At 45.3% G+C, this 27,928-nt stretch overlaps 2 protein-coding genes across 2 annotated transcripts; both read right to left on the minus strand.

Moving 5' to 3' along the window:
* Positions 1-613: 613 nt before the first annotated feature.
* On the minus strand, positions 614-20,799 carry KPNA6 (karyopherin subunit alpha 6). The gene is made up of 14 exons (XM_042440180.1): positions 20,636-20,799; positions 10,233-10,369; positions 9,954-10,049; positions 9,376-9,475; positions 8,900-8,994; positions 7,737-7,868; positions 7,035-7,123; positions 6,225-6,324; positions 5,354-5,517; positions 4,642-4,720; positions 4,264-4,389; positions 3,477-3,604; positions 2,841-3,019; positions 614-2,628 (listed from the first exon to the last, which is right to left on the minus strand). The coding sequence occupies exons 1-14, from the start codon at positions 20,637-20,639 to the stop codon at positions 2,441-2,443; spliced, it is 1,617 nt and encodes a 538-aa protein (XP_042296114.1). The 5' UTR covers positions 20,640-20,799; the 3' UTR covers positions 614-2,440.
* Positions 20,800-21,734: 935 nt separating this feature from the next.
* Positions 21,735-25,089, minus strand: FAM229A (family with sequence similarity 229 member A). The gene is given in 3 exon segments (XM_042439008.1): positions 21,735-21,949; positions 23,413-23,569; positions 24,982-25,089. Coding segments are annotated over 2 exon segments (237 nt in total). The 5' UTR covers positions 23,551-23,569; positions 24,982-25,089; the 3' UTR covers positions 21,735-21,850.
* Between the last annotated feature and the right edge of the window lie 2,839 nt (positions 25,090-27,928).

A 27,928-nucleotide genomic window follows, 5' to 3' on the forward strand; every position in this document is an offset into this window, starting at 1 on the left:
CTCTAACATTGCAAACTGTGGTGCTGTGGTTTTTGTGTTTGACTTTGGCGCTCCCTGCCTGACCTCATGCTCCCTATTCTTTGTCCTAGTCTAGGCGACTGGTGATGCAGTGGTTAAATGCCTGTACTGCAGCCACCCACTCAAAAACACAAGGTTGCGAGTTCGAGACCAGCAAAAGGGCTCAAGCTTGATTCAGACTTGCATCCTTCCAAGGAGGTCACTAAAATGAGGACCCAGATTGTTGGGGGCAAATTAGCTTACAGTTGTAAAGTGCTTAGGCAGCATGAAGCGGTATATAAATGAAGCTTGTTTGTGCAAAAGCTGGGAAATGGAGCTGTCTGCTACAATGGGGAAGGGAGGATAAACGCCATGGAAAACCAGAGGGATCAGATTTAACCCCAGGCCTGAGGTTCCTGCAACAGGGACAAAGGACCAGAGCATTGGTCAAGACCGCTTGACCATCAGCATTGGAAGAGTAATTCCTGCCCACCATTTCCACCACGCCAAACTCAGCCATTTCAAGTGTGCATACGCTATTTGGAAACGTGAGTAACGCAAGAGCCCTACTGAGGGAAACTTTCACTCCAGCCACACTTGGATTGCAGTCACCAAATGCAGAGATGTAGTTTATTAAATTTCCTTGGCATTTTTTTTCTGTTTTGTTTTCTTAACAATGAAAAGCATCTCTCTTATTACAAAATACAGCCCGACCCAGCTCCACACGCCTGCTTCAACGAATACCAGTTCTTGAAAGCTTCAGGGACACCCCTGGTTTCAAATTACGGAGAGCAAAGAGAGGTGAGGTGTGCCCACTGTACACATTAAGACAAACAAAGGGACCTTTTCCCCATCCCAAATATATAATCTTCAACAGTTTCCTTGCTCTTAAGGGAGTGTTTAACGAATCTCACAAAGTAAGCAAATTGGGGAACTAAAAGTCCTTCTGCATTTTTGTTTCGTGGCCACATTCCTAGGCAGGCCTGCCACGCAGTATATCTTCATTTATATACCTTAGAAGAATTGGTTTTCCTCCCCCTCCAGAGACCGAATTAAGCAAATATCTACGTGTGTGTATGTATATATAATATATAAAAAATACAGAGCGTTGACGTCTTCATTTTGAAGTAAAATGTCTACAATACAGTTGTGAGCAGGAGAGGTAATTCTGAGAAACACGCAGGCTACCCGACCCTTTGGATACGAGAGCGGACTATGCGCCGCCAAAGGCAGCGACGGCCCTCTCCCCTAGAAACGCGTCAGAAACGCGTCCCTGCCCCAGCTATCCAAAGGGAAGAACAATCCAAAACAAAACGACACAAATCAAAAGGCTTCAGTAAAGTTTTTCTTCAAGTAAAGATGCAAGATGGGTTATTATTATTTCTTTCTATCCCCCATTTCCTCTTCTTCCCCCCCCCAACATTTCCAACCCGTCAGTCAGTAGCAAATGTAAGTGAAGCCCACCTTGAGCGGGAGCTGTGCTTTGAATCTATCTTTTCATCTTTGAGCCGTCTTCCCCATGCGCCCAGTTCTTCAAGGAGACGGCCGGGGACTGTTGTCCTGCCTGAACTCCCAAGGAAATTGGCCGGAACAAAAGAAAAACGATCCCCCCAACCCACGCAAAAACTCGTCTTCCTCAAGGCATGGTGGGGCGGACTCGCTCAATTTCTTCCCCCCCTTTGCAGTCTGTGTATGGGGAGACATTTCTGACAGTGGAGAGGACAAAAGCAGCAGTGACTCTGCCCCAAAATCCCTTGGAAAAGGTGCTGTTTGGCAAAAGGGGTTCCAAAAGAACGAAAACAACGTGGGCCAAAGTGGTGCTTTTGGCAAATGACAATAAAGAGTCTTTAATAAAAATTAATATGTGCAAAACCAAAAGGGAAAAAAAGAGGAAACAAACCCATAAATCTTTTAAATAGTTGAACTCAAGCGTCCCAAAAAAAAAAAAAAAAGTAGATTCCTTGGTTATGATTTATGTTATTTTTCACCTCCTCCCCATTGGGAAAAAGGAAGCCGTCCCTCAAGTACTTTAAGCGAGGAGTCATATTTGAGGAGGGGGAAAAACACACACACCACAAAAAAATAAGAGAGAGAAACTGGTGTGGGGGGGAACCACATGCGAGAAGGTGTAACCGATCCGACACCCCTCTTTCCATCCGCTTCATCACCTGCTTCTTTCTTTCCCCCCCACATTGAGCAGCAGCCAAAGGGGAGCAAATAGTAGTGTGTGTGTAAGAATAATCTCCTCTTCATGAGAGCGAAGCACAGCCGCCGCGGGTCGGTGAAGGAAAAAGCTGTCTTCTCAACAGGTGGAACGGCTGCTGCCGCCTTCTGCTTGGCAGAGAAGAGAATAGGGTTGGGGGTTATGGAGGCTCTCTGCAGTCAAACTTTCCAGCCGTGCGCCGTGGTGGTGTTCTTCCTCCCCTTGCGTACGGCCCAGGCGTTATAGCTGGAAGCCTTCCATGGGAGCCTCGGGCTGCTGGAAGATGAACTGCTGCTGGTTCTCATCTACTTGGGGGGCCAAAGTGGAGTCGTCGTCCTCGATGCCAAAATAGTGCTCAATCAGGTCAAAGGCCTTCTGGTAGATCTCTTGGTTTTCGTGGCTCTGGAGGAACTCTATTTTATCTAAGCCTAGAGGAGAAAACATATTATTATGCTCACAGATACACACACACCTCTATATACATGTCACAAGAGAATTAAGGATGGTAGAGTTGGAAGAGCTACGGTCATAGGCAGGGATGTATGCAATACTTATTGAAAGCATTTGGAAATGAGTGTGAGCATCATCCACTCACAACTGCCCCAGGCCACTTGCTCTAACCGTTGATGGACCAACTCACCATAAGCTTCCTCAATGAGGCTGCAGTAGGGGTTGATGCCAGTGCCGCTCTGCTTGGCTTCCTGCTCACCCAGCCGCAAGATGTTCTCCAGGCCATTCAAGGCCACTTGAACAATCTTGGAGTCCATCACTGTCAGGAGGTCACACAGAGGCTTGATGCAGCCCAGGTTCACCAGGTACCTGAGGAAGGAGATAACACATGTTTAAGAAGAGTGGCATCTGTAATCCCAACTCAGGATGAGATCCTGTTGAGCTCCCCAGCTGGCATAGCTACAGAGGCGGTAGCAGCAAGAAGAAAAGGAAACTGCAATATTCTGAACCAGGAGGCTGCACAAAGGGCATCATATATAGTGGATTCATATAGCCTTTAAAAAAAGAAAGCCCTGATTCTAGTGCCCAGTACCACATCTGGAGGCAATGAAATCCACACGGTACATCAAAGTGTTCCTTTTGTAGCTGTCCTCTCAACAAACACTGAGCTCTAGCTTGCACACAGTTCTTGCACAGATGTGAAGGAGGATTACACGCCACTCTCAAATGATTGCCTCATAGAGTCAGAGCATGTAACCTCTTAAAATTACCAGGATTAGAGAGCAGCACTAGAGAGACTTGCCAAGGGCTAGAAGTCTGGACTTACTTGATCTGCTCTGGAGTTCCTCCCGACGTTGCATTTGTAATTGCCCAGGCAGCTTCCTTCCTCGTGCGGAATTCAGCCTTCTGCAAAATCTCAATCAGCACTGGGAAAATATTGGCATCTATGACTGCCTGGAGAAGAAAGGAAGAGTACAGCGTTATCAAGAAGCTCAACTTTTCTGTGATTATGAATCTACACAATCACCTTTCATTCCATAATTTTCCACTTGCTGAGAAGAGAGAGATTTTGGAATAATAGGCAAGACCGAAAAGCTGTTACGAGCATTGGTTGTCCTCTGTTAAAATAAATGGGGAACAAACACAAGACAGATTGGCACCTACTGGCAGATCCCAGTGCGATTTGGGAGGGAATTAACAAGGGTTTTTTGATGTCTGTGAAGTTCATCTCACAGTCAGATCAACTGTGACTCTCCACCCTAAAGTACTGGCAAGGAAAGCTCTACAGGTAAGGCATGGCCGCCATTAGGAACACATTAGCATTCAATAGGTTGTAGGTTAGGGCTCTGCCTCCAAAATGTGCAAACTCTCTCCTTTCACACCTCGCTTTTTTTGGAACACTGGTTTACAGCACAAAAACTGAATTCCTACTTAAGCGTCATATACTCATCATTTTATGATGAAGGGAGGGGTCGAGAGAGGTAACATCAAGTCTGCCAGGAGAGGTCTTACTTCCCCTTTAGATCTGTGACACATTCCCCCTTTGAACTTTTCTTAAGTACTCTGCTCTTCTTCCAGCCTCAGACCCAAACAGGGTGAATGGGAAGCCATACCTGTATCTGAGCCCTGTTCCCAGCTGTGACATTAGAGATAGTCCAACACGCCTCTTTCCGGATAGACTCTTTTGGGCTACTGAGCAAATGGAGGAGACACGGCAAGGCTGAGCAGTTGAGGATCACCTGCAAAGGAAGAAAAGGAAGGATGCGAGGTTAGAGGTGGGGGGGGGAGGCTTTCTGTGACCCTTTTTCCTGAAGCCTACCAAAATGGTTCCTTGAGTCCCAATTATACATAAATATCATCATCATCATCTCCACAACCTCTAGCAGCAGTGCTAATTGGTTGTGGGTTCTTGCAGACGAAACCTACAAATTTGGTGTAGGTTCTTGCCGCTGAAATTTGGGGGGATTTAAGATGAAATCCTGTTTGATCACCTGGGTCTGGATATCGTCCCCTGTCACAATGTTGCCAACAGCTCGCAAAGCTGGAGACGCCACTTTGTAGTCACTGTGCCTGCGGAAAGAGGGAGACAAGATAGCAGTTTGAAAAAGATGCCTCAGTTCCAGCCCACATCCTTTGTTCATTTTATTTCCTCCAAGTCAATCATGTGCCAGCAAAACAGATCCTTCACGCCTTGTTCTATAGGGATCTCCAATACAGGCAGTGCTAATTTCTGGCTTCACAGACGAGTTGACAACAAAAATTAGCTGAGGGAATCCACTTGAACACCAAAGTAGAACCAGAGATTAGTGCTTGAGTATCTACTCCGTTCACTGCACTGGTAGATTTCCTCCTCTTACGCACCAAGTCTCCGTATTTTTCTATCCTCTGGGATTCCACTTCAGACACAACCAACTCCAAAAATATTCCCACAGAACTCTTTAACTATGGCTGGTACACACTGTCCCACCTATTTACTCCAACAAATTTTCTACCTTCAGACGGGCAGAAAATCATGAGCTGACACCATTCCATGCCTTGTAACCAGAACAGACTCACCTTCTCCAAGGTACATTTAAATTCTTACTCTGCTAATTAATGCAACCCATCCTAGGCAAGAACACTAAGGCTCCCCATTTGGGGAACCATTCCAGGGGCCACCACCAGCACCTTGATCTGGCCTAGTGTCAATGCCAAGACACTTACATCAGCAATTCCACCAGTCGCCGACACACGCCTGAATCAATGACAGCCTGGATTTTCTCATTGGGGCCATCCGACAGATAGGAAAGGGCCCAGCAGGCATCTGCCAGTAAATCTGAGTCGCTGCTAAAGAGCAAGCGTGACAAGACTGGCAAACAGGATGACACCTACAAAGAAGCATAGTTGCAACAGACCATCAGAAAGGATCCTAGAGGAGGCGAGAGGGCAAGAGATGGCCACAGATTATGCTGGTTAGGGAAAGCACCCAAAAGGAACAAAAAACCCAATAGATTTATAATCTTTTTAGCCCCAGGTGGGGTTTTTTTGCTTATAAACTGCACATGGCTAAGGCCTGGGGACATTAGATAGACTGTGCATCTATTTTTGTATATGTTCTGTAAGAAAAAAGTGCACCATCTGAGTAAATGAACTGATTATTTAAAATGGGAAATGGGAGGGGGCTGTTTGAACCAATGATTAAAACCACTTCACATATCTCATCAGTATTTCAATATTTACAAGCCCATCTTCAACACAAAGTTAGAGTAAGCAGTAACTCCTTATATCCATCATGTTTACTGGGGAGCAATGCAGCAGTTCAATGAGATGCAAAGCTGCATCCAGCATGAGCGGTTCCTGAACAGTGGCAGGGTTAGTGGTGGTAAACGTTCACCTAGAGGCTTGTGCTAAATATTTACTCCATATGCACTAATTTATGAGAGGATTACAATCATTTACATATGTATGCACAGGAGGCAGAATTATGAAGTATCAGTGTGTCATCCAGAGAACTTAGATTTCACTATCTGAATGCTATGGAATGTGTTGGTCAGATTCAAACAGGATTCCCCATCAAGGAGTAGCTATACCTCACCTTCTCAAATTCAGGGGGAGGATTCTTCCCTCTGCACAAGTTCGACAAAGCCCAGACTGCATTCCGTGTCATTGTCAATCTGGTAGATTTTGTAAGAAGCCTGGAATATAAAACAAACAATACCATCTCAGTATAATAACAATGCACACTCATTTCGATTTATCAGCCCTCATTTTTCAGAAAAAACGCTGCCACATTTGACTTATTAGTGTTATCAGTATAAATCTGGGCAGGCAACTGTAGGAGGCTAGGAGGCCATATTAGCCTCCCTGAAAACTCTGGAGCCCCCCCTTCTGTTTTGTGTTTTTTTTGGGGGGAGTTGGGAGCCTTTGAAGTGTTAGGGTTAAAATGCAATGTTAAAGGCAGTTAAAAGATTGCCTGAAAATTTTCCCAGTTTTTCCAAAACATTTTTGATGGGGCCAGTGGCTGGAGAGGTCTTCAAGGGAGAGACCCAAGGGCTGCCCATTCTTATTCTAAAGCACGGTGTGTCTGTCACAATTAGGAATTAACACACACACACATCTGCAGAGTTCTTCTGAGTTACTTGGATGCCAAGGAAGAAACTGCCCCCTGCCCAATCTGATATAGAGGAAAAAATCCTCCAGACTTCAAACAGGGTGATTAATTTAGATCTTCAATGAGAAGTGGGGGAAAACCCTACTGAGTCCTCTCAGGACTGCTTCATGCCACCCATCGGAATGTTTCAGATTTCACTGCACAAGACCAGTAGAAATGAAGGTCATACACACAGATGTAGCCACAAATATGATACTGGAATGAGCCCCAGAGTTTCTCACAACAGCTACTCACAACAGCAATGGAGGGAGGATGCCACAGTTGAGGACGTAATCACGACAGGCAGAGCTGTCCCCAGCGATGTTCCCCAGTGCCCAAACAGCCTGGAAGGAGAAAAACAGGGGACTCAATGGAGTGGAGAATAGGGAATGATGGAACACAGTGCCAGTCTCTGGGCCTCTCCCAGACACTATCAGTTTTCTTGTTAATTAAAGTTAGCATGAAATGTGCCCCACCTTTTTGCTCTTGCCCTCCATACTCTGAATCCCTGTCCCACAGCTGTTCAGACTTCAGGCTTCTTCCATTGCTGTCCCATTTCCTTCCTGCCAACTCTCCTGAACCTCACTGCATTTAACCCTTTGCTGCCTCCCTTGAATTGGTAGAATGCTTAAACGTTCTGTAACATCACAGCAACTCAGCCAATGGCCTGGTAAGAATACACTGAGGAAGAACCATTCACAGAAAATAATAGCAGGCAATATGTGGTACTAAAGATGTTGTTGGAATGTAATTCACGTCATCGCCCAGCTAAACATTGCATCTGATGGGATCTGCAGTCCCAACTATATCTGCAGGCCCACAAATTGCCCATCTCTGATTATAAGAACTGGATGAAGAGGAGACTAAGGTGCAGGGGAAGGGTTGCCTTGCTTGAAATATATTTTCATGCCTGATCTCCTGGGTGTGAAGTCCAAACTCACTGTGAAAATGCCTCACCTGTTCCTGGACATCTTCAAAATCAGCACTCAGCAACTCAATGAAGATTGGAACTGCCCCAGCCTCAATTACTATTTTGGTTTGTAGTGATGTGCCTGAGGCAATGTTTGTTAATGCCCATGCAGCTTCAAACTGGAAAAGCAACAAGCAACTAATTAATAGACACCCTCACACACTGAAGAACACAGTATAGCAAAAGAGTTTCAAAAGAACTGTCTAGTTAACAATTTGTAAGCCATTCTGAGAGCCTTTTTGGCCGAAGAGCTGGTTATAAATACTCCAAAAGAAAGAAAGAAAGAAAGAAAGAAAGAAAGAAAGAAAGAAAGAAAGAGTCTTGCATCTCAACTACAGCAGGGATCATCACCCGACTGAAACTCAACTGCAGCATTGAGTTTGTGCTTTCAGAGAAAACATCACACTATACAAGTTGGCACTCCATATACTTCCTTCACTGCCATCTCTTAATGAGAGTTCAAGTATCACCATCACCACCTCCTACTATACTGTGCCTTCTTTCCCAAACCAAGAATCAAAAGTTTCAAGATAGCTGAAACATACAAAAAATCTCAACAACATTAAAATGGAACTACACTATTAAACTGAAACTGAAGCCTTGCTGTTGTTGCTGCCACCTGCAACTGCAAGATAAACAGAGAAGAGCTGGAAGGAAGACCCGCCTCAAAGTCAGCAAAATGGAACACATTTTATTAAGCAGAGGGAGGACTGCAAAACCCAGGAATTATGGCTGAGGGCCTGCTCCTAGTGGAGCATAATCTCAAAAGAACGTGATATATTCTCTGTTGGTCCCAAGCCAGGTAAGTAGTGACATTTCTACTTCAACCTGATTGCAATGCCTTCAATACATTTTAGTAGTATCAGGGCTAAAAAAAACTCTGCATAGTATTTACACAGCAGGCTTTTTAATAACGTGTTTCAGTTCAGAGTTAGATGCTTCTTGATGTTTGGTGCCGAGGAAAGACCACAGCTGCTGTCACGGCCCATTCATGTAATCCCATTCAAAGGCACAGTGTCTTGTACAGTTCATCAAAAAAATTAAAGTGCAAGAACTGGACCAAACTCTTTTCCAGAGAAACAGGTGACAATCCTGGTTTTGTTGCTTTTTTTAAGTGATAACACAATGTCAAAAACACACACACCCTTACCTGTAATATGCTGTTTTCACTTTTCTTGAGAAATTCAACAAACCTGTCTACCACTCCCTGAGTGCTTATCACTTCATCTATTGGAGGATTGGGCTCTAAAGAGGGGGGAAATTGGTATTTTTAATAACATTAAAATGATACTAATCTGCTTTAAAAAATCTCTTAGTATTACTTATGAAAGTCCTTCCTTTGGCACAGCTATATGAAGAAGTACACTGGCTGCCATCCATATACGGCTAAATACAACTTTTCATAACACTGTTGTCCAGTTTCATGAGATTATACAGACATTTTTAAAAAGCATCTGTCATTCTCACAGTGGCTTATAAGCCAAGAGGGTTGGGCAGTTAACATGTATATTCCCCAATTCCTGTTCTATTTCCATCTTTTTATTTAAAAGATACAACTGTTCCTTGCAAACTAGTTCAGTAATTCATGCAATCCTTACAAGAATCATAATCTATGGCTGCATTTACCTTTTGAAAGTAGTTTCCTAAACCGCTGGGTGGTTACTAACTGAAGATCGGGGTCTTCTGAAAACAGCATCTCCACCATCTCTCTTGTGATCACACCCTCCTGTAAAATTCACATCCAAACATCAGCCTCTGAGGCCAGCCCAACAAAATGATTCCCAGATCTAATATATAGATTTATCCTAAGAAAGCTCTCTTCTTCAGGGGTAAGATTATCAAAACAGTGACAAGGCCGATATAGATCCTAGAAGAGCTTTCCTGCTCGAAAGATTAGGACATGGAGCAATGGATGCAAAATACAGGTGAAGAGATTCCACCTCAACATTAGGAAGAACCTCCTGATGGAAAGAGCTGTTTGACAGTGGAAGATGCTGCCTCAGATTGTTTTTGAATTATACATTTTAAATGTGGATTGTCTTAATATGTATCTGACTTGTTTGCTCTTTTAAGCTGACGTATATTTTTAACTGATGTTGTGTATTTGTTGGTCTGTTGTATTAACGGCACTTGTACCAATTCAGCAAAAGGTTTTGTTTTCTTTAAAGTGGACAGAACACACCAGAGCTTGTAAGATTACTTACCCCACCCGTGGTGGAGCTGACAAAGGCATCTACTAGGGGACTGTCAAACATAGCAGCATCTTCATTAATAAGTTCCACATTTCGTCTTTTAAAGAGCTGGAAACAAAAAATGCATCAGGTTAGAGAGGAATTTAAAGAAGAAGGTACAACTTGCCTCATGCTCCAGTCATATTGGGGAAGTCGGAAGCATGAGTGTGAAGCAGAACCAATCCATTTAAGGCACACAATTGGCGGAGATTGATGTGTAGACAACTTCCACAAGCTATGTGCAAGACCTACCTGTTGCTCCCGTTTCTGTTTCCGCAACTGGATTCCCTCCTCTTCTCTTCTCCGGCGCATCTCCTCCGGATTCAGCGCCTTGTTTTTGTAACTCTTCATTCTATAGTTGTTCTCTTTTGCTGGGCTCGCCATGGTTTCTGTAGAGAAGGGCAGGAGAGAAATGAGATGTCAATGGTATTCATTGGCAGTCCTACATCCAAGTACTAACTAGTGCTGACCCTGCTTTGCTTCCAAGGGCCTGTTACAGACAGCCAAAATAAAGCTGCTTCGAGTCACAGTGGAGGTATGGTGTTTCAATGATGCATGAGTCCTAAGAGTCCAGAGGTCACACCAAAGCCACGCTCCAGCCCTAAGGACTGGAGCATGGCTTTGGTGTGGCTTCTGGACTCTTAGGACACATGCATCATTGAAACACCATACCTCCACTGTGACTCGAAGCAGCTTTATTTTGGCTGTCTGTAACAGGCCATGGTAAGACTGGATTTGGTGCCTTTAGGGAATTTAGGCCTAGGCCACAAACTACAATGACTTAAAGGCAAAACTGCTCTCCTGGAAATAAGGAAACAAAGGCAATTCACAATACTCAAAACTATTCTAAACTACCAACATCTTTACAGTGAGCTAAGACCAGCTCCCACCAAGGCTTGCATGGGTATTAATACTTTTGTACACATATCAGTTTTCTGGTACTCAAAGGATATGTCTTCTTCCTTAGCTACCAAAAGGCTCCGAAGAGAGGAAAAGTAATAGCCCATTGCAATGTGTCGGGATTATAGGGTATCAATCACAAATGGTCAGAAAGGCAAGCAATTCAGTTGCCAATAAATACTTATGATCCATGTCTGTTCCAAAGCTTCTAGAGGTTCTGTTGGCAGGGGTTCTGTCAGGACTTATCAGATGAGAAGTCCATAAAGAGCCAAGCTGGCCAAGCATTCCACATTTGCCTGGTTGCAGAACTTGTAAAATATCCCACATTTACGAAACACTTTGAGGAAAGTTAAACGATAGCCAAGGTAGGCCGAGGGCCACTGAAAAGGCGCATTCATAAGGCACAAAAACATTTAGCACCTGTTTATCAGAGTGTGACTTCTAACCACACCTTGAACCAGTCTTTGGCCTATGGTTTCCCCCAGACCTGCCTTTCTGTCCCTAGCAATGATATCACAAGGAGAGGCATGACAAAAAAAACCCCAATTCCCATAGCAACCACCCATGTCATAGAAGAGGCCTTGTGACGTCACTGCAAAGCCAGCCAGCAGAAGCAGCTAGTCAAAAGAATGGTGGAAGAAGCAAGTAGAGCGAAGAAGATCCACCAGCTGATCACTCCGGGTGACTCCAAAGCCCACCGCAGCAAACGCCTACCCAACAATATTTGGCAAAGTTACAAAATATGCAAAGTAGACAGTAAAAATGTGAAGCAATCAAACCCAGAAGATCTCCTACCTCCGTTTCTCTCCTCCATCTATTGCTTTACTTTAACCAAGTTCTGGAATCATGTCCTCCACTCTTTGTAACTCTCAGCTGGCTTGAGTTTTGCTTTTCCTGAATATTCCCTATTTCTGCCTTCTGCAACACTTGCAAGGCAACATGGGTTCATCTGCCCTTTCAGAACCCACCCAAGCCCAACTTTTCTCTGGACCTTTCAAGTCCCAGCGCCCAGAGCCAAACGCACCCAAGCCTAAGGCCATGCACATGCCATCCTTCCCTATTTCTTCACCTATCAGAAGAATGAGAAAGGGAAGCCCACACACGTAGGCCTGTAAGATGGGTTTATAGCTTCCCCTATCTAAATAAGCCTTGATGTAGGTCAGTAGTTGCCAAATAGACTCTGGAAGCCCAACAGCCATAAGTCCAAAGCTCAGCCACAGACCTACGGTCTCATTTTCTAGCCTTGCATTGCTCTGCATTCTCTGGCTTCCTACTAATCTCTGCTGCTGAGTAACTGCAGAAACTGAGATGCCTAAAACCAGGAGTCACACTGCTGAGTCAGAAGCAAAAGCAGACAGGGAAAGCTATTATCTAAATGGACTGGATAAATGCAGCAGTGTTTTGATCCTAAACAGCGTCACACAAAAGGGAGGCCTCAGGGGTAGCGTTCGCAGGAAAAGCTGGAGGACCGTGCCCTCCCTCCACCATTTCACAAATGAAAACTAGGACACACTAGTGTGTGGTCAAGACGGCAACGGCTATTAATGAGGGAAAATACAAAAGTCAGGAGAGGCTTCAGCAGTCGGCTTTTGGCCGATCCATGTGGGAAGTGCAAGACTGTGTCCCTCCCTTCCCTCTACGGCTGAATTAATGGCGTGCAAATTGTTTTTACACATTGAATGTAGTTTGCAGCAACAAAAGTAAGCTGAGGACAAAGGAGGGGGAAATGGGAGGAAAGAGGATTAATCAAAACAGTTGGAGGGTATGGAGGACATCTAGCATGGGTTCCTTGTGGCGTAAAAAGTCAAGAATGTCTTAATAGGTATATCAGCTGGTATTGGTTTATTTTATTCATATATATCAAGTGGATCAAATAACTTCTATGAACAACATACTAAATAATTTAAAATATGGCCATAACGAAGCAGCAATAAAAAGCAACCATTAAAATTTTTACAGCCCAGTAAAAACAACAAAAATGCACGCAATCAATTTTCTCCACATGAAAAGGATACATTAAATGAGAAAGAGCACATGCTCTTACATGGCCCTCCACAGCAGTTCCCAGCATCCCTGACTGACACCTATGCTGGCTAGCTGGCTGCTGGGAGCTGTAATCAGGGAATATCTGGAGAGGGCACACAATTCTCACCCTGTATAGAAACTGGGCCATATACACTGACTCTTCAAACTGAACATTTGTAGCCTTTGCTATGGCCTAAACCAGCCTTGTCCTAGTTCCAAGCAACTCTCACAAGAGATGGGGAATTTCAGAGGGCTAAAATGTACCCATTGCTAGTTCTCAGTTACGGACTCGGGGGGTACCATGGTCTTCATAAAGTCTTCCTGCTACAGTCCTGTATTTCTTAATATTTCCTAATACAGAGCACTACCATCACAAGACTGGCTCATGAGTTAAATCAGGCAACCTGACTACACCACAGAGTAATCCCGGTTGCATCTGGGTCTTGCTGCCAAGTGAGTAAGGCACTTGGCAGCTGAAGCCACCTGCAGACCTCAGCAGCGTCACCACGCAGGCCCTTCTGTGCAAACTGAGCCTGTTTCGGAAGTCAAGGATCCAACCAGGATACTCCATGGAGGTCTTATTTTGTGCCAGGTATGCAGCAGTCACTAGGGAATGACTAAGTGCTGCCAGATTCTTTTCGCTTGCTCATTTCTTTGGACTGAAAAGGAAAAAAAAAAATGGTGCATCGTCCAGACTGTTCTGCTTACATGCTGAATGCCAACCAAGAAGCTTCCAGCATATGGGCATAGAGGCCCCTTTCAGAAATGCTGTGGAAGAGGTGGGGGGATCAGAAAGGGGCAATGGGTGGGACTCTGCTCTCCCGCCACATGCTCAGCACATGCACAGAGGGAAAGTTTCAATCATGCTCTCATGTTCTTAAGTCCTACTGCCTGTCCCTGTCAGCCCAATGTACCTTGTGTGGTTGTGGCAAGCATAAAATGTAAATGCTTCACGCTGGGCTCTGTGTGTGTACCCAGCATAGTTTGTACAATCCGCATTTACCAGTCTTCTGAGGAGAGAGTTTTTTAATCTATTTATTTATGCTGTGGCATCCCAAATCTTCCAAAGCGTCACAGAATGTGTATCAAAAGTGGACAACACACACTAGGATCTGCCTTGACCATAAGATGAATTGCTGGAGCCAAGAGCTTTCAGTACAGTACACTCTGTACTGGCAAAAAAACCCACCCCTTTATTCTGACAATTCTTTCAGCAGGACTGGTGCGGTGGTCATGGCTGGCTCGCTTGCTCCCGCCCCAATCCGACAAGCGCACAAAAGAGCCCAGAGCTTGCTGCCCCCCGCCAGCATCCGTGGAATGCGCTACTTTGTTGACCAAGCTGGCTCCTGCGTGAGAAGGGAAGGAAAAATACTCTGAGATCTAGGATGTCACCCCCTTAGCAAAAGTGATCCTTTCACATCGGTTTCCCCAAATAAGGGAAAGAGCTGGATGCTGCAGTCCAAGATGGGCCCTTTCCACCCCAGCAAGCAACAAAGGGGACTTGGCCCAGGCCTCATGCGCCACCAGTACAACCTGCAATGCAGCCATATTGCAGACACCCCAGTGAGAGGATCCAAATGCCTAGGCACTCAGGTCTCGGCTTTTTCCAGCTTTCCAGGCCACACAGAACAGGTGGAGTTCTGACAAGACAACCACAGAGACTCCACCTCACCTGGTCCAACGTCACCTGCGTGTTTGTTTGGCAACGGCATTACAATGGGAGAAGTTACACTCAGAGCAGTTTGATCCAAGGGGACCCAGTCCTAATGCTGTTTAACTGGCACTTCCCGTTTCCTACCAGATACCAATTGTTTGGGTGGCAACTGGCTCTCAACAAACACAGCTCACTCCACAGATATACGTCATGGGAAGAGCTCATCCCAACCTCTCCCACAGTTGTCCCATCCAAGCAGGAACCAAGCCGCATCACATTTATCTTAGCTTACAGTGAGCCCAAGTACTGAAGCTCATGATTCTATGGTGGGAATGTTTCAAAAAGTGCATATTAGTAGCAGTAGTATGCAAAGGGATCTTGTAGCACTTTTGAGACTAAGCAAAAGAAGCTATAGCATAAGCTTTGGTCTGCTTCCTCAGATTATTATTATTTCCTACCAGCCTTTCTCTATAGATCAAGGAAGGGAACAGAAATGGATTGGACTCATAATACCAGGTGAAAACACAGTATACAAAACATACAGAATCTTCTCTATTATTCTATGACCCTATTTCAGTCTGGGTCAGCCGGCCAAAAGAGGCTGGTCTTTGCTGCTGTTTTAAACTCAGAAAATGCACCCAGACGTTTAGTGTTTATACCAGATGATTTATGTACTGCAATGTAATATACATTGTCTTTGACAAGAATGGCAGGATATACTTGTTAAATGTAATAAAGATCAGTAAGAACTAGTTTGCTTTGTGTGTGGGAATCAAGTGGCCCTCCAGATGTCATTGGTCTGTAACTCCCAGCATTCCTCACCATTGGCTGGGAGTTGCCATCCAACAATATCAGGAGGGCCACATGATTCCCACCTTGGTCTTCTCCCTTTTGTGCTTCAATTGTGGAGCTAGTGCAGTGAGACAGCATGCAAGACTCATCTATTATGTCTATTCATATTGCTAAACAGGGTTGATACTGATGTGTAAAAGATATTCTGCATTTCCAGACAGGTAGTGTGAGCCAGCAAGGTTGAGCAATGGACTACAGCTCTAGAGAACCAAGGCTCAAATCCCACTTGGCCATGGAAACCAACTGAGTAACTTTGGAGAAGTCTTATTCTCTCAGCCTCAGAGGAAGGCAAAGGGAGGGGGGAACCCTCTGAATACATCTTGCCAAGAAAACCCTGAGATAGATTTGCCTTGGGGCTGCCATAAGTTTGAAATGACTTGAAGAGACATGACAACAACATTCATATTACTGCTGCAGTGGCCACAAGAACCTCTTGCGGCTCCTTAAATACAAGAAATGCACAGTTCATGTCACACTGCAAAACTTATTCCACAACCAGTGTTCATTTTTAAGGTACTACAAGGTATTACAAGAATGTCAAGGAAGATTAATGGCTTTGCATGCTCCAAAACTTCATACTTGTAAATACGAAAAAACCTGACCAGTATAGCAAGAAGGTGCTTTTTACTGAACAGTTACACCCACCTCCATATTTGAGGAGCCACGTAATCCTGTCACCATCTCAATCCACCAGAGGCCCCTTTAACTGCTATTTGCACATGCTCAGACGCAGCAAAACCAAGGCCAGCCTGCTTTTCTAGCAGCCCTCAAAAGGATTAAGGTCTTGCCTAACTCACAAAGCAAACTCCAGGGTTGAAAATTCCACAATTGCCCAACGCCAAAGAAACCCCCGAATGAAAGAATTTCAAGGCAACCGGGAGAGAAGGCTGGAAGTCCTTCACCTTCCTTCAAGTCCCACTCAGAGGCTGAACAGGACTCAGTGTCGCTGGTTCATCTGAACAGAACAGGGCTGAGGAACTGGGTGGCCTTCCTGATGTTGTCAGACTGCAGATCCCAGCAACCCTAAACAGCATAGTCAATAGTAAGGAGCACTGGGAACTGAGGCCTGAGAACATCCAGAGCGCCATTCCTATGCCAACTGTAGAGCAGATTAACCCCCACTTCTAGTATCAAACATTTCAATCAACTGTCATTAAAAATTGCATTTCAGGGAAATCCTATAGCATCCTATTGCTGTTCTAATTTTCCCCAAAATAAGCTGTGTTGTCATCCCATACCAAGCTATCCGCCTTCATCTGATTTCAGAAGCTAAGCAGGATCAGGTCTGGCTAGTACTTGGGTAGCTTAGAGTCAGGAATCTCCAGACAGGGCCTATGAAGAACCCTATTGGAAGCCCCAGAGAACCCTTCCAGCTGGTCAAACAACAGCAGGTTAGATGGAACAAGGATGTGAGTCAGAAGAATGTAAATCCTCATCGATACAGAATTGCTCTGGGATTCGGTGTGAAAATTTCCCACAGCTGTGGCTATCAGGCTGCCATTGGGACTGCCTGGGAAGTACGACTCCCCCGTATCCATGGGACCGCTATTCAGAGTTTCACTTATCTGTGTCCAAATAATATGGTCTCTCTAGACATCTAGAGGTCCTCAGTGTGATTCTATGGTCAACTTCCACTGGAAGTATAGGATTTGCTATTATCCACGATTTTCACCCGGTAAGTCTGGGAACATATCCCTCACAGATATGGGGGCTGTGCTTGTCAACTAGAGGACCACCACAGCCCACCATGATTGCAGCCCACCGACACAAGCACCACAACAACCGGGTTTGCATACAGCCAGGAAAGTGCATTCATTTCTAGCCTGCAGTTTCAGTTTCGCCCGAATCAACGCCGGCTGTTTAAGAAAACCGGAACCCTGTTGTTCGCTGCCTTGCGTCGCTATACTGGGAGAAAGGCGAGATATAAGAAAATAATAATAATAATAATAATAATAATCCATTATCATTTCACATTTAAGTACTCTTTCTGATACAGGCATTCTCTTCTAAGCCAGGCTAGGAGTAATCATGTGGCAGGACAGCCACCCAATAGCCGTTTTGCCAGACATCCAGGAAAGTGATCTTTGGACTGGAGAGTTCCTAGCCTCACAACGACCTGTGCTCCGTTATGAATCATAACACACACTGATGTCTGGAGGTCCCCTGCCATCATCATCATCACCCCATCTTCATCCTGCCCTTCCTAAATGGAGACATTGCTCCCTGGGACTGGGACTCAGTACGGCTTACAAAAATTAAAGCCTATTTGTTTCCACCTCCCAAAACACTGCCGCAGCTGAAGAAGGGGGGCTTTGGCCGGCATGACAAATGCATTGCTAATGTACACCAAATAGGTTTAATGGCTTGTCATTATAGCAGTCCCATCGTCTCTTTATGATCCAGGCTGGCTGCCTGTTCCTGCCATTCCAAATTGCTCTTACTTTCAAATTGCTTTCACTTAAGTAGTGTAAAGGAGAGCCAGTGTGTTGCAGTCATTCGAATCCAACATTATATAATGTATATGTTGTACTGTTAAATGTGTTATAACCGTGTGAAGTTGAAGGTTTTCATGGCCGGCATCCATAGCTTTTTGTGGGTTTTGGGGGCTATGTGTCCATGTTCTAGAAGAGTTTATTCCTGACGTTTCGCCAGCATTTGTGGCTATGGACAGAGAAAGATGCTGGCGAAGCATTGGGAATAAACTCTTCTAGAACATGGCCACGTAGCCCCAAAACCCCACATGTTATAACTGGTTATAATTACATTGTTGCACTGTATGGTTGTTAACAAGGTCATGACCATTTCCCATGAAAGTAACTTTAAAAATGTAACAACCTGATTGCTAATTGCAGGACAGTAAGTTTCTCAGAGCAAGTATTTATGGAAGTAGGGAGACGAACATCTTCAACTGCCCTCCTCAACAAGCCGTCAAGCCGCAACTTTCATTATCTGTCCTAAAATATACCCTACGAACTAATGCAAGCGAAAGAGACAAAAAGTGAAAGCTTGGAAGCGAAACAAAGCTATTGGCGTCGTTTCAATACCACATTTCAATTGGTGATCATCAAGTGGACCGACAAACAACGAAGGCCTCCGAAGAAGAGGCCCTGGATTTCAAGAACAGAAGTCTAGCTCCTTTGGGTTCAGTGACTTGAGCACCACTTTATATGCAGATGATCCTAGGTTTGATCTTCAGAATCACAGGTTGAGTCTCCCTGATCCCAAAATCCTAAATATTCAATGTATTTCATTATGTACAGTCAACCCTAAATTTACAGCGCTATATAAATAAAGGTTAATAATAATACTAATCATAATAATTACTAATAACTATTATTTAACTCCTTGAGCCTTCTCTGAATTAACAGACTATTTATTTCCAGGATTATTATTTCATCTTAACAAAGAACAATCATATCTTTATTATGGCATCTGATAGGCAAGTACCACTGGTCTTCTGACTCAAATACCAATCTTGTCTGATGATGGGGGGAGCTAAGTAGGATCCGCCTTGGTTACTCTCTGGGTGGGAAACTGCCAGGGGAACCCCAGGTGTCTTTAGGGTCTATTTGGAGAAGGAAACTGGCCAAAACCACTGCTGGGGATTCCTTGCCTCTGAAATTCATGTAGCCAACATGTCCAGGATGGCTTGAGAGGAACATAGACAATATAGCGCAGGGGCTAAATACCCCAAAAGCATCCAATCCGGTCTGGTTAGTCCTTGGATGGTGACAAATGGAATGGATAATGATGCATAGATCATAGAGTTGGAAAGAGGAACACCAGAGAAGGGCCATCCAGTCACACCTCCTTCTGCATGCAGTTTTTTTTTTTTTTTTTTTGAACTCTCATCTAAGTCCCCATTGACAGATGGCTATCCAGCCTCTGTTTAAAGACCTCCAAAGAAGGAGACTCCACTACACTCTGAGGAAGTGTGTTCCACTGTCGAACAGCCCTTACTGTCAGGAAATTCCTCCTAATGTTGAGATGGAATCTCTTTTCCTGTAGTTTGCATCCATTGCTCCAGGTCCTGTTCTCTGGAGCAGCAGAAAACAAGCTTGCTCCCTCCTCAATATGACATCCCTTCAAGTATTTAAACAGGGCTATCATATCACCTCTTAACCTTCTCTTCTCCAGGCTAAACATCCCCAGCTCCCTAAGTCTTTCCTCATAAGGCATGGTTTCCAGACCCTTCACCATTTTGGTCGCCCTCCTTTGGACACATGGCTCCAGTTTCTCAGCGTCCTTTTTAAACTGTGGTGCCCAGAACCTGACACAGTATTCCAGGTGGGTCCTGACCAGAGCAGAATAGAGCAGCACTATGACTTCCCTTGATCTAGACACTATACTTCTATTGATGCAGCCTAAAATCGCATTGGCCTTGTTAGCTGCAGCATCACACTGTTGACTCATGTTCAATTTGTGGTCTACATGGACTCCCAGATCCCTTTTACACTAATGAACACCGAGTGCTGTAGGCTCTCTTTCCAAGAAACTGGCAAAATCACCTGTGAGTTTTCTTTGCCCAACAAAACCCTTTGAGGAAATCATGAGATTTTCACAAGTCAAAGGCACAGACACACCCTAAATGCACTGGACTTTATCTGATCATGGATGCTAAGCAAGGTCAGTCATGCTTGGTACTTGGAAGGGAGGCCGCCAACGAACCCTTAATGTGTTCCCTTTAGGAGTATCTATCAGGCCCTCCAGTGCAACTCTATGGTCAACTTGAACCAAAAGTCGCACTGAAAAGGCCTACAGAGATTCCTAGAGAGGACGCTCTAGGCCTCTGCAGCTCTTCCAACACAACTCTATGGTCTATATCTGGCAGTTGTTGACCATAGAGTTGCCCTGGAGGACCTAGAGATTCCTAGAGAGGCGTCCTCTCAGCGTTTGGGGCGGTTGTTCCCCATTCCCAGCGCCCCTGTGCCCTTAACCCCACGGAAAGCGGAGGGACAAGCATACAAAACGTCGGTTACGTTACTTCAGGCTCGCACTGGTCCCCAAGCCTTTAAGAGGCTTTTGGACTCCAGCTCCCAGAATCCCCGGCTATTGGCCTCCGTGGCTGAGGCTTCTGGGAAATGTAGTCCAAAAGGATCCTGTTAATAAAGGGCAGAGTTTGGGTAGCGCTGCTCCGGCTTCTCCTGGCGGCCATTTTTGGGCCGAAGAGCGGCGTGGGTCTCCTTCCTGAGGGAAACCAGGGCCTCCTCCTCCTCCTCCTCACCCATGCCTGCCTCCGTCGCGCCGGCCTTCGCGCTCCTCCGACGCCTCCTGCTCCTCCCGCCGCCTCCGCTGCTTCCTTCCTCTCCTTCCTTCCTCCGGCGACAATATGGCGAGCGGGGCCGGGCCGATAGGCCTAGCAAGGCAGCCGGGAACGAGACGCCGGAAGGGGCGGGACTTTAATAGGGAAGTGGAAGAAAAGGGCGACGGCGGCCGACGAAGGACAAAATTAGGGCTCCGAAGAAAGCGCAAACACCTACCCTCTCAGGACACGCCCCTTTTTAAAGGGACAGGACGCTGAGGAGAGTAAACGCCCATATAGTATTACTTTCTATTATATATATATATATATATATATATACCCACACACACACATAATAATTACATTATATATATGTGTGTGTGTGTGTGTGTGTGTGTGTCACCATGATAGATAGATAGATAGATAGGTAAAAGGTATTCCTCGTTGACAAGGTTGTCAAGTCGTAACAATATTATTGTTATAATATTACACAATAATAATCATGATGATGTTACATAATAATGTAACATGGAATCCTGGGATTTGTAGTTCCGTACACAGCCTTTAGCCTTCTCTGCAAAAACAGGTGTCAGCCTCACCAAACTACAAACCCCAGGATTCTGTAGAAGGGAGCCATGGCACTTAAAGTGGTGTCAAACTGCATTTATTCTACAGTGTAAACGCAAACTGAGCTGGGATTTAATCCCCCAATGCAGTGGTTCTCAAGCTTTTCCACATTGTTGCAGCTTGCCTTGGACTTTAAAGGCTTGGACTTCAGAGGTATATTCATACAAAATGCCGAAATGTCAAGATTTATAATAGACCTAAGTCTCATGCTACCATTTTGAGGCCTTCTGCCCTTATGGAGAAGGAGAAACCTGAGTCTGTGGTCCCGTTATTCTTTTATCGCTTACACGTCCCAGGCCTGAGCCTTGGGTTCAAATCATGCCACACACAAATCGCTCCCACTTGCCCTCAGCCATTCTGCCCTGCAAAAAAGGGAACGAAGGCCATGCGCACGTGTGCGAACCAGACCGCCTCTGAAAAAGAGGGCCCACAGAAAACGTTTTAAGGTGTCCTTTTATTAAAATGTCCGTCACTGTTTTGTGTGGCTTGCTTTGCGGTTGTCCGGCTGTCAGTGTGTTCCCTGGGACAGCCGCCGTGGCCTCAGCGCTGGAGCCCGGCCGGAGGGAGCCTTCAGGTGGTTCGTGGCCTATGGCTCCCACCCATGGCAATGTAGACGTCAATGGGGACGTTGGGCAACGTCAGGCAGTGGCATCCAGGACATCGTCGCAGCTGCCTGCCAGCCAAGAAAGACAGGAAGGAAGAAAGAATGAGCACATTATACCAGGATGGCCACATGGAAAGGAGTCAGGCTCTTCAGGTGTGATGGATGGCAACTCCCATCGTCCCAGCGCTGATATGAAGTGAAGGCAGTTTGGGGTCAAACACATCTGAAGAGAGACAAGTTCAAAGATACTCTGTAGGATCGGTACTTAGATCTTGTAGCACCTTTGAGACCAAGTGAAAGAAAGATGTTGGCAGCATGAGTTTTCCTAGACTTCAGTCTACTTCCTCAGATGCATATCATTGGGCTCATGCTGTTTAAATGCATGCTCCTTAGGACTGGAGCATGGCTTTGGTGCAGCTTCTGGACTCTTAGGACACGTGCATCATTTAAACAGCATACCTCCAAGGTGACCCGAAGCAGCTTTATTTTGGCCTGTTTGTATGGAGCCATTATTATTATATTGTTCAAAGGTAATGATAGTCTATAAAATCAATAGGTAAAGGGATCTTGAAGCACCTTTGAGACTCCCTAAAAGAAAGAAGTTGGCAGCATGAGCTTTCCTAGATTTCCGTCTACTTCCTCAGATTCATTTAGATGCAATAATAATAGTAGTAGTAATATGTAGAGAGATATTGTGGCACCTTTGCAGCTAACTGAAATAAAGAAGTTGGCAGCATGAGCTTTCCTACATTTCAGTCTACTTCCTCAGATCCATTTAGATGCAGTAATAATAATAGAGATTGCCACCGTTTTTTGTGTGTTTCCATTCCTAACGCCTGGCTTATGTCGAGAGTTATGAAGAGCTATGGTTTGTGATAGGTATTAGGCACTGACAGGAGTGTCACCCGGTGCCATCCGCACTCCCCCAAAGATGCCAAAGGTATTAGGTATCCCATATTCCCCTGGCTTTACAACATTGTGCAGCATAAGGACACATGGGAGCTCAGTCTCTTCCACTGTCATGGGATGTACAGTCCTGGAAGGTTAGCACATTCAGCATCTTTGTGGTCCTTCAAACCCACATGGTCTGCATGCCACCATTTTGGCAGATGCACAAGTCAAATTCTGTATCATGTTTTAAACCAGTCATTACAGGTTGAGTCTCCTTTGCTATCCAAGTCTTTTGGATTTTGGAGTCCCCCTCCCCCTCCCAGATTTTGGAATATTTGCATCTACATAATGCAATCTCTTGGAGATGGGACTCATGTCCAAACACAACAATAATGTTTCATATGTGCCTCATACACATAGCCTGAAAGCAAAGGCAATACCCTCTCAGTCACCCATGCAGACAATTTTGGATTTTGGAATATCTTGGATTCTGGCATTCTGGATAAAGGAGGACTCAACCTGTAAACGCAAAACTATCTCCCCTTCAAAGACCTCCAGAAGTGCAATTTGGGAGTTTTGACCAGTTTTTTAATTATTCGGGTAGGCTTTGGGAGTCTGGGGGCCACAGGATTCCCACCTCCCGGTCCTCTCCTCACCTTGTTGCAGTGCGCTCAGGTGCAACCGGCTCCTGTGTTTCAGGGGCGGTCGCCAGGCTGGGAGAATCTCCTGCCTCTATTGGAAATCTCCGAGCTTGTGGGGTCTCTTGGGAGCTCATGACCGAGCCCCAGACCTGTCTGAGGAAGAGGGAACGGGTCAGTGGGTTTTCTTTGGCCACCCCGCCATTTGTGGTCCTGCAACAGAGCCAAGCACCATGCCCAAGAACATCACCATTTTGGGAGAAAGGTGTCATTAAGAAATAAGCAGGAGTCTTGATCCAGAACTGGCTGCCCAACCACTGTTTGAAGACCTCCAAGGAAGGAGGGTCCACCATTTCCAAAGTAGTCAAGCAACTACTACCATCATGAAGGTCTTCCTGAAGTTTAGTCCGAATCTTCTTTCTAGCACCTTGAATCCGTTGATTCAGGTCCTAGCCTCCGGAGCAGCAAAGGACAAGCTCGCTCCATCTTCCACATCATAGCCCTTCAGATATTTCAAGACTACTCTTGTATTAAATGGCTATAGAGATCATTCAGAAGTTTTGCCACTCTCTTTGGAAATGCTTCCAAAGGACCTATTAGTACTGGGACCACAGTGACATGGAGAGAGACTTAGCAGAGATCTCAGGAGAGCATAACAGGGCTGAACTTCTGGAAGCAGATCCTAATTCAGAAAGACAACCAGCTTGGGTGGGATCCACCCCAGAAGACACCCAAAGTGTGGCATCACAGCTTCACCTCTTCCCCAAAAAAGCCAATATAATTTATAGGTTGCATCAGTAGGAATATGGCATCCAGACTGAGGGAAGTAATCGTACCATTTTATTCTGATTTAGTCAGACTGTACCTGGAATAGTATGCCCAGTTCTGGGCACCAAAATTCAAGAAGGATGTGGACAAGCTGGAATGTGTCCAGAGAAGGGTAGCCAAGACGGTCAAAGGTCTGGAAACCAAACCTTGTGGAGGACAACTTAGGGAGTTGGGTCTGTTTAGCTTGGAGAAGAGAAGACTGATGGGTGTCAATATAGCCATCTTCAAATATCTGGAGGGATAGCATGAAGCAGATGGAGCCAGCTTGTTTTCTGCTTTACCAGAGACTAGAACATGAACTGGTGGCTTCAAATTACAAGAGATTCCATCTAAACATTAGGAAGAACTTCTTTACTCTAAGGACTATCTGAAAAGTCAAATAGTGGACTCTCCTTCTTTGGAGCACCTTAAATAAAGGCACCTTTGCAGGGACGTAGCCAAGGGGGGGGTCTTGGGGTCCGGACCCCCCTTTCCATTAGAAAAATGAATGGTGTGTGCTGCTGCACCACCGCACCCAAGCCCCATTATAATGGTGGCACTTAGTCTGGACCCCTCCCCCTTCCTAAAATCCTAGCTACGTCCCTGACTTTTTGGGGTCTCTTGTATCCCTCTGTGGCTTAAAGGGATTGGACCGAATGGTCCTTCCAGCTCTTTCCACCTCTCCGATTCCACGATTCCATCCCTCTTCTACTCCTCCTGGACCTCTTGGTCTCCCGGTCCCTCTGCCGACCCAGCCTTACCTATCAAAGGCGGAGGAGTGCTCCCTTGAGTCGACCAGCCAGCCTGTGGTGCCTTCTTGCAAAGGGCAGGAGGATGGCAGGGAGCCCAGAGAGAGCCAGCCGCCCGCTCGGCTCCATTGTGACCCGGGCAGGCAGTGTTCCCTGCATCATAATCCATTCTGACCTTCTCTCAGCCTGGTGGCCTCCAAGCCAGGGAACTCCACTCTGGGGGGACCACTGGCTCAACCAAGCCACCCTGTTCCCCTTCAGACCCTCTGAACATGGGTCTCATAGTCCTCTCTCTCTTCTCAAGAAGCATCCTTCCTGTTTCCAAAACGTTCTCCTCTCCTGTTTCATTACAGACTTGCACTTGGTTCCTGAATTACTACAGGGAGAACTCAAGCAAGCATCCCTGTTTGGAGCATGCAATGGAAAAAGGACAGAGGGAGAAAGGGTGGACTCATGGAGGATGGATCACAAATCAACAAGGCCAGTGTGGTGGGTCTCCAGACTAGTATTTGGCTAACAAGAAGGCCCTGCTTTCCAAGACCATCCCAGATGCCTCGAATCACTGGAAGGTAAGAGCTTGGTTAGTGAGTCCATAGCTTCTCCAGCATACCCTCCAACACTTCACAGATGAAAACCAGGACACATCAGTGGCTGGTCAAGATGGTAAAAAGTATTAATGAAGAAGCATAGACAAGCTAGGAGAGGCTGCAGCAGTTTGCTTTGGCCGGAGACAACTGGGGAGGGCAAGATTCCTCTGACTCCTCTCCTCTTTGTCTGGCTGAGTTAATGGAGTGCAAACCACTTTTGGACTTTGAACTCAGTTTGCAGCAACTGAAGTAAGATGAGGACAAAGGAAGGGAAAGTGAGAGCAGGAGAGAGAAACTGGGACACTTTAAAAGCAGCTGAATTAAGTGGGAGAAAGGAGAATTAAGTGGTATTGTCTCTGCCCAATTGGGACAGTTATGAGGGCATCTCAAGCTGACTGCCTGGCACCTAGCTTACCTTTCACTTTGGAATAATAACTTCACAACCAGCATTTAAAAATGGCTTTGGTCAAGCTGCCATTATAATGACGTAGTTGCTTATAACCATTTATATCCCTGCCAAAAGGGGGGGGGGAGAGAGAGAAGCTGGAACATTTTAAAAGGAACTGAGACAACGGTATGACAGAGGATTGATCAGGACTGTCCCTGCCAAACTGAGACAGTTGGAGGGCATGACATGGGCAAGCTGGTGCCTTCCAGTGTTTTAAAGAACAGTTCCAGATATCTATAACTATTAAGTAGGCTTGCTATGTGGGCATCACTATTTCTACCCTGAATGTCCGCTTCTAGCAATTTCCCCCTCAGTAGCATCTTCCTTCTTCTTGGGATATGTAGTTTGGAAACCCACCACCAAAGTGATGCTTGGCAGTAGCTTTGTCTCCCATGTGCAAAAACATACACTGCTCAACAGAGGCTAAGACATCATTGCAGATTTGGGTCAGGAGATAGGAATTACAGTATGTGACCCTTCAGACCCTGATGGACGTCAACTAACCCCCATCCTTACTATCCCCAGTGCTGCCTTAGGGACCTTTGCAATCCAATAAGACTAGGAGGGCTACACAGTTCCTACCCCTGACTTAAACACAGGGCATTTGTTGCACTTTGGGCTGTGCAATATGAAGTCCTGGGGCCACATGCAGACCACCAGGCTCTTTTAAGGACCCTTGACCTGTCCAGACTTTCCTTTCTCTACACCACAAAAAGGATGGATTTCCTCCCAGAAGAATAACATGCATTTTAAATAGAGTTACATGAGTTCCCCGCACCATTTTTCAAAACTGGAAGTGAGCTTACAATCACTTCTGGTTGGTTGGTTGGTTTTGGAAACTCATGGGGTACAGACAAACCATGGTCCAAGGCAAAAAAATTGACCCCTGGATCTGCTGCGGTTGCCCACCTCTTGGTTAGATCAAGAACCACCAGGCACCCCTTAAGAGTTAAGAATGGGTTTGGCTTAAGCTAAAATACAGGACAGGGATATTGTTGAGGTGTGTGAGTGAGACAAAATGAGGGCACTGCCCTCCCAATAACAATTCTGCACCCCCATAATTTTTTTCTCTCCTAATTCCCAAATTTCTAGCATTGCAGTCACTTCAAACTTTGAGTATTTAAAAATAGAGTCGTAGGGGGGAATAATTTCAGTATCTCACACTCTTGCAAGGCTAGGAATTTGGGAACTAGGGGAAAAATTGATTTAGGGGAGAGAATTTTCATTGGACGGGCAATGAACTCATTTTGTCTTGTTTTGTTTTGTAGTTAGACTCCTGGCTACAATTAATGTATGTTTTCTATGTTTCCAATCTGTAATGAAGACGTTGGAGAATCCTTGCAAGAAATACTTAAATAATACACGTTTGTTTCTGGATGCCAAATCATCCTAAACGTTTAAACCTGGAGTTAAGATACTCAGCATCATGAATGTTGGCTTCAAGTGAAACGTTTTGCTGTCATGTATGAAGGTGGCATCCAATTAATCTGTCAGGAACATACCAACATCTATGATCATGTGAAACCAAGGGCAGGAATCAGGCAGCCTTCCAGGCCTTGTTTTTGGACTGCAGCTCCCAGCACTCCTCACTCTTGGCTATAGCTGCTGGGAGATGCAGTCCAGCAACATTTGGAGTGCTGCAAAATTGCCAACCCAGCCTGAAATCAGACAACAAAATGGTGCTCCATGACTGAGAATTGACTGTCTTCCTGCTATTGATTTCCATAAACTTTTGCAACCTTTTAGCTTATTGAAGATAGCTGAGAGAGGACACACAAGTTCATACAGTCATGAATTATATCTACATTGGTTGTTTTAAAAAGAAAACTGACTTTACGCAGCTAGTGATAGTCATTGCCTACAGGACAGGATGATATGAACACAAACCAGGAGCTGGACAAACCCCCTGTGAACAAATCTTGCC

Source organism: Sceloporus undulatus, chromosome 9 (assembly GCF_019175285.1).
Source record: "Sceloporus undulatus isolate JIND9_A2432 ecotype Alabama chromosome 9, SceUnd_v1.1, whole genome shotgun sequence".
In the NCBI taxonomy this organism is placed as follows: Eukaryota; Metazoa; Chordata; class Lepidosauria; order Squamata; family Phrynosomatidae; genus Sceloporus; species Sceloporus undulatus.

Excerpts from the sequence above, each read along its gene's own strand:
- KPNA6 (XM_042440180.1), bottom strand. Across the intron at positions 10,050-10,232 it reads AACAGAAACGGGAGCAACAG|CTCTTTAAAAGACGAAATGT; the intron begins GTAGGTCTTGCA and ends TTTTGTTTCCAG. Across the intron at positions 5,518-6,224 it reads CTCCCCCTGAATTTGAGAAG|GTGTCATCCTGTTTGCCAGT; the intron begins GTGAGGTATAGC and ends GCTTCTTTGTAG.